Source organism: Anneissia japonica, unplaced genomic scaffold, assembly GCF_011630105.1.
Source record: "Anneissia japonica isolate Jap-2015-1 unplaced genomic scaffold, ASM1163010v1 scaffold288015_len651517_cov191, whole genome shotgun sequence".
Taxonomy (NCBI): Eukaryota; Metazoa; Echinodermata; class Crinoidea; order Comatulida; family Comatulidae; genus Anneissia; species Anneissia japonica.
The window spans coordinates 401,505-408,499 of NW_022751954.1; the positions used below are offsets into that span (position 1 = coordinate 401,505).

Sequence of the window (6,995 nt, forward strand, 5' to 3'; positions counted from 1 at the left end):
TTGTGAATTAGTACCCCTCAACTGATCATTGAGCCCCCACTTCACCTTTGCGGCCCCCCCCCCCCACCATCAGCACCACCCCAATTTCAAGACTTCTAGATACACCACTGCTGAAAAACAATTTTTTTTTCTTGTTCTAAATTGAAGGCTGAACATCATAGCAAACATAGTCACAATTCAATTCAACTGCTGTTCAATGTTTATTTCATCACTAAATACAGTACCTTAAAATAATACAGTATTACTCCATAAGATCGAACCTACAAAAGGCCCAGCAACTGGAATTTTTTATTCTTCTAGTTTTGCATGCTTTCATTACAAGAAATACAGATATTTAATATATTTCACCTAGCAGAAATATTTTACATAAGCCCTATACTGTATGTCAAGCACCCAGAAACATCAACATGCGAAGTTGGATTAGCGCCCCCTCAACCGCATTAGGACTGCCGTCACTATCGTATCGATTGTATTGTAATTAATTACTGTAATAACATTGTTAGCTTTAAAGGGCTAGACATTATTTCTCAGACATGTGAAATCAAACTGTTAATTTCCAAATCATTCTAATTACGATAAATAACAAAAGCTAATGTATAAAATCTATGCATTTATTTGATAAACATGAAGTTTTAAAAATTCGTGAGAGTTGTGTTAGTTTCAATAGAAAATAAGGTGCCTATGTTAAGTGGTTGCAAGTGTTTAGTTTGTCAATGTTTTAAAATAATGTAATATTTCTTTATTCAACCTAACAATTCAATTATCTTTAACTACCACGAGTAGAGTACTCAATGAGGTATCATTATGTTTTTTCTTATTGTTTAAATAAAATATACTGTGATATGTATAATTAAAATAATAAAACAATAAATCCTTTTTATTAACAATAATGAAAAAAAAATATTTCAATAATAATAATAATAATAATATTAATAATAATAATAATATTAATCTAATAGGATATCAATAACAGAATATAGTAAATAAATATCTCAGTTTTCAGATAGACTGGAGTTTTTCATTTTAAACTGCCACAATAATCTATTTTTCATAGATTAAATAACATAAACTCTTTTACAACCTTCGCTAAACAAGTCATAAAATTATTAAATGTAGAATATCAGGATTCACTATCAATACTAATTTTTATCCCTAGATTTGTTTTTTTTGTGTTATATTTCATCATTTTCTGTTACATTATTTGTTTGATGGCTTTCCTTCATTTCCTCATTCCTTGTTTTTTCGAAAAAGTATTCAAATGCAAAGTTTTCCTCCTGTGTCATAGTTTTCTCAACAGACCTCTTTTCTTGAAGTGCTTCAATCTACATACAAATAAATTCAAATTATACACCTGAATATAAAGTAGGCACAAGTTGGCTAGTTTAACGTGTGAAAGCATGTTTAGTAGGCACAAGTTGGCTAGTTTAACGTGTGAAAGCATGTTTCACAGCAGTAAAGAAAAGAGGTTTGAGTCTAAGGCTGTACCCATATTTTTATCTTTGGGCAAGGAAATTTATGTTAACTCTTTCCAACCAGAGTGTCATTGATACATAAAAGTCCAATATTAAATATATTGATTACTAGCTATTGTGCAATAATTTAGAATATTATGGTCATTGAGTTTGACCCAATGACCAGTAAAATAATTTGAAGTTGAAATTACTTTAAATTTAGTAGAGCATTCAATGTTTTCATATATTAGAGATATTTTCTATTTTATGACAGCTGGTATATCTTTACCCTCACCTGAGCCATGAACTCTTTTTCATTATCTGCATCTATATCTAGGCTGGTCACCTTATTGAAGAGTTCGTGAGGTTTAAGAATGCCTTGCAAACCTCGACTTGTGAAGAACTGTACAGAAAAATACCAAAATGTTTTATCATTAGCAAAATGTTGGAATGACAATTAAAGGAGCAGATCCACGTCAATATTTCTGGCACGCCAAGTTCCCGCAATGCAAGACCTAGGCCGATTCATCTTCAAATCTGAACGTAAACCAAACCTGGGTCACCAAGTTCGCCTTAATGATAGCAGTCAATTTTCACATCTTATACCACAGCAAAACATGATGCAAAGGAGGAAGTGTAAACGTTAGCAGTGCACCCGGAACCGACTTAAAATACCAACTGCCAAAGAGATGGTCGTTTTGAGTCAGTCGTAGTTAAGAGGGCCCTGGGCCAATATAATAAGTGTGATTATGTTCATAGTGTGTCTCTAGGTAATTGAGTATGGATTCCAAACTCAATTTGAATGTTTTTATATACAATTACCTTGACGCACACTATGAGCATAATCACACTTATTATGCAAAGTCATATATATCCGAGCAAACATCCATCTGTCAACATACACAGAAGGTGTTACAAGCTTCTAGGCAACAGTGATCCCCCACCCCCCTTTCTTAAATCGCCGTGGCTAGAGATACGGTACCGTATCGGAACTTCCGATTGCTAAAGTTACGGTAAATGATATTACGTCATGATTAGCCAATAGAAATGACCGACTCGATTTTGGCTTTTTTGCAAAGTTGACGTCGCGATCATGAGAAACGTGTGGCACGAACAGTTACGATCAAATTTATGTCATAATAGGCCCATTTCATGTACTTCGATTGGGTCTTATCACAATGTTTGGGTTAAAAGTCCCTTCTGTTATTCTTGTGCATTTTATGGTTCTACCATCGAGAATGGTCTACTTAGGCTTAGGCCTAGGGCATAGGCCGAATACCCGCCTAGGGGCCTATGCTCATTTTATAGGCGTACCACTAGGCTGAGCTTAGGCCTCGTACTGTAGTGCTACTACTAGGGCCTAGCCTAAGTCTATAGAATAGTAGGCACTAGTTATTATTGCTGATTGAAATAACCAACCAAGCAACATGGCGATTGTAATTATCAGTGAGAGTAAACTTTATTTACAGTGCGTATACAGGGAATTAGCATGCACAGTAGCAGGGGTGTAGCTAAGGCTGAGATTCTACTATTAAAATAGTTTACTCAGTCGCTTGATGTCGCCAAATCTAGCAAAACTGCTGTCCTTTTTATTGCTATAGGGCCTCAGGCTACAGAATATTAATCACAGCTTGTCAACAACACCCGTGAACGAACGAAATTTCTTATCTTCGATCGTAAACACACACTCACTACTCTTGCAGCAGTAGTGCACTGAATGACGTCATGCATGTATCGGCGTTTCTATTGGCTAATCATGACGTAATATCATTTACCGTACCTTTAGCAATCGGAAGTTCCGATACGGTACCGTATCTCTATCCACGGACATGTTCGTATGGTCAAATGTTATGAATAATGGGCCAACCTGTCAATAAAGACTGAAGTACATACTGTATTCAACAATGTGTGGTTTTCATTTACCTTGGAAACATTGGTACAGTCTCTAAGAAGGAATTCTAAAGCAAGAGGATGCGTCGGCTCCACTGATTGGCTGACGTCTATGAAACAGACTTGACCTTTGAACCACAACATATTGTATTCGCTGAGATCAGCATGGATTAGGTTACATGTGTTGTACATTGTTTCCATCATCTGTGAATCAAAAGAGTTGGTGAGGTTATCTTTAAAAAAGTATTTATTGATGAAACTTTAGTAGCATACTTGATATATCCATCAAATCAAAGAGCATTACAAATGTTGCGGTTGTAAACTAAGTTATACTGACACTGTACACTACATAACAATGATTTCACTAAACACAATTTCAATAGTAAAAAATAAAATATAGTAAAATCATCCAACTAAAATATAGAGGGCTATGCTCTTGCTTTGCAATAGACCTTTCCGCTAAGCTCCGCCCCTTGGATTTTGTTGCTAAGGTCCCACAAGACGGCAGTGTTAAAACATACGCGAACACGTGCGTTTGTGGGACAACACGTGTGTTTGTGAGACGCGTGCGTATTTCTAGCGTTGTTCCGATTAGTCAGTTGTTAAGTTTGATTGACACTCCGGAAAGGTCTATTTGGTATTGATGAAAACATTTACATTTTGGGTTGTATATATTATTACATGGTTTAGTGTTATTTTATTAATTTCCTTTTTAAAAAGAATGCCAAGATCGTTTGGTATAGAAATAGAAATATTATACAAATAAATACTGTGTGCTATTTACAAGGGAGTGAGTCAACTACCCTGAGATTAGAAGGCAAGCACTCAACCAGTATTCCACAGATGAACTATAACTGTCAATGAGGCATCTTACCTGCACACACTGTTCATATGCTACTTTCATGTCAGCAGTCGATAGTTGTACGTCCTTCAGTTTTGGCGCTGGTACGCGATCTTCACCGATGAACGACAAGACCAGGATGTGCTTCTTGAGCAGGATCACATCGGGACAGCAAATACCAGCGCTACGCATTCTAAAATAAATGTACATTAATTATTATATTCATGCAGAAGGTTACAGGGGTGGTGCCAGAATTTGCCCGACGAGGGGGGTAGTGGGCAAAGTGGGCGTGGTCAAGCTTCGATTAAAAGGTTTGGAAAGTGGTCCTAGGGTTTCAAAGGCTTATTTAATCAATTTTATAGTCTACTAATATGTAGAAAATACATATAATTTTTTTTTCACCCCGACGAATTGTGCTTTTTCTCCTCAACGGGGGGGGGGGGGGGGGGGGGGGGAAGCTCTCCCAGACAGCGGACCCTGCCCATCCCCCGCCCCCCTTGCGCCACCCCTGGAAAGTTATTCTTAGTTAAATATTTTCTCTATAATTTATGGAAATTTTTTTTTTAATTAATTCTTGTAAAATCTGACACATTTTTTATTATGAGCAATTCCTGTTGTCAACACACCTTAGTTTGCTCATCATTCACAGTAAAAACAAAGTGAAAAGTTGGGCCTCTTTGGTCTAAAGTGACAGTTAAGTAACATAGCACCAAGGCAGGAATGGGTTAGAAATTGGGTCTCCCTCTCCCTAGGAAGCGAGATAAGCATGACCTTAACATCACATTTAAAGGTGTTTGAATGTTGGTAATTTGTTTGTGATTCATTTAGTTTGATTTTTACTCCAACATTTCCATTGAATATTTTGATTCTTACTTTTAACATTTGGAAATATTTACAATATGATTGATATAGAGTACAGGGGCGATCCAGAGATGTCCAAAAGAGGGGGGGGGGCCCGAAAGTTGGGCCGATTGAGACAACACTGACCTAAGCAATCCAGGACACTATCCACGAAATTTTTGCGTTCTAGATGCCCAAAATAGCATTCTGGGCTATCAATTTTTCATTTTTCTTTCTTTCTTCTTCTTTTTTTTTTAACCTCCCAAAAGTGGGGGAGGGGAGGGCGGGGCTGGGCCACCTCCCCCACCCCCCTAAATCCACCCCTGGAGTAGATTCTTCAGACACAGCACTAATGTCAGGAAAAATTAACTAACATTTTAGGAGTTAATCAAAATCAAGTGAGAATTAACACATTCTCTCTGATTTTAAGTATCCATCCATGTCCCCACATCAAAACCAAAAGCTTAGGACTAAGTCATTCTGATTATTTTATTCAGAAATCCCTACATATGAATATTCATAATTAAGTCATTCCTATTTTAGTAAATGTCCACAACATAAGTAAACAGTAGATGGGGGAACTACACTATAAGCATACAATTACAGATAGCCGCAAGTTGCTACTATAAATAAATATACAAAACCTGATGATTTTTTGATTTGTTTTATTTATTGCATATCATGAACCATATATCAAGAAGATGCATAAATTTGCTAAATGTAGGCTAGCCATTTAAGCTGTCATGATAAAAGTGGCTGTTATAAGTCAATGCTGGCCAGTCAAAACATGGCTTGACAGCTCGCTGGATAAGCCATTGTAATCAGGACAATCAACTTCTGGTTGTATATGGATGTACAGTACTAATACAATTTTTGAAAAACCCCCAAAACAGTGACCCCTTTATTTTCACCCTGTCAGAGGATATTTTTACATTCCTTAGTTGTTAATCAAAACTGTATATTTGGAATGACCTATTTTGTGTTTGAGACTTACTCAATTGTTTGTAAGCAGTTGTCCTGTGACAAACTAAGAAAATAAAATATGTTGTATTTTATACTTTCCTTTAGACATTGTTTTTGTCACACTGTTTGTTCACTTACCTGTTTAAATTATGCATCTCTTTTTCAGCCCACATCCGAATGATTTTCCTCGGATTCAGCTTACTGAAACGATCCTTAAAACGGAAGTCATCTTTGATGTATTTATCCCGAGTACGGAACTCATTCAGTGTTGTCTTAAATACCTTTAAGGCACATTCCTCAGGGACCAACTGGGTTTCAGCTCTGTGAATAATAATAATAATAATAATAAAACTAGAAATTGCAAATTGCAAGTGAAGTGCTGCGAAGTACAACTGCATATAAATGTTCTTCGAACAAAATTATTTATGCGAGTCAAGTGAAAATAATGAATAATAAAAATATAATATACAAATAATATGAGACACTACCCATTGTCTGTATTAGAACAGCGTTGGTACCGTGTACAATAGTGTTTTGCTGCAGTGACATCTCTCTGCTGGCGACTCGCTGCTGCTGGCGATGACTCGCTGCTGGCGAATCGATCTGCGCATGTGTATAAAATGGTATTCATTTCCGAAAACACTGTGTATGCCAGTCTACAACAAGCGTCGCCTAAATGTAATAATTAGCACGTTGAAATAGGCTAGTAAATAAGTTTAACTGGGTTCGTAAATAATATTGGCCTTAAAATATTGTGGCTGAGACATGGGCCGATTATATGTAGAAATAAGAAACCTAGAAATATAGTAAAAACGCTGAATAGTAATACTCCAGCGTCGCGACATGCGGACGTTGGTACAAGTAGGTTAGTCTACAAACGTCGCCTAAAGTAATTGATTTTACCCAGCAGAACAAAAGAAGGAAACTCAGCTTTTCAGTTGTCTTAGGCCCTCGTTTTTTGACAAACAATGATCTTTTAGAGGTCAAATTGCTGTCAAGAATATGAAAGA

The 6,995-nt window shown here is 36.5% G+C and overlaps 1 protein-coding gene across 1 annotated transcript in view; it reads right to left on the reverse strand.

Moving 5' to 3' along the window:
- Positions 1-176: 176 nt before the first annotated feature.
- LOC117121996 (serine/threonine-protein kinase RIO3-like) overlaps positions 177-6,995 on the reverse strand; it is a 14,074-nt gene continuing 7,255 nt past the window's right edge. Inside the window, exons 8-12 of the mRNA XM_033267464.1 lie at positions 6,124-6,306; positions 4,216-4,375; positions 3,375-3,545; positions 1,747-1,854; positions 177-1,322 (exon numbers count right to left, since the gene is read on the reverse strand). Coding sequence (XP_033123355.1) covers positions 1,173-1,322; positions 1,747-1,854; positions 3,375-3,545; positions 4,216-4,375; positions 6,124-6,306 — 772 coding nt within the window. The 3' untranslated portion in view covers positions 177-1,172. The remainder of the gene's footprint in view (positions 1,323-1,746; positions 1,855-3,374; positions 3,546-4,215; positions 4,376-6,123; positions 6,307-6,995) is intronic.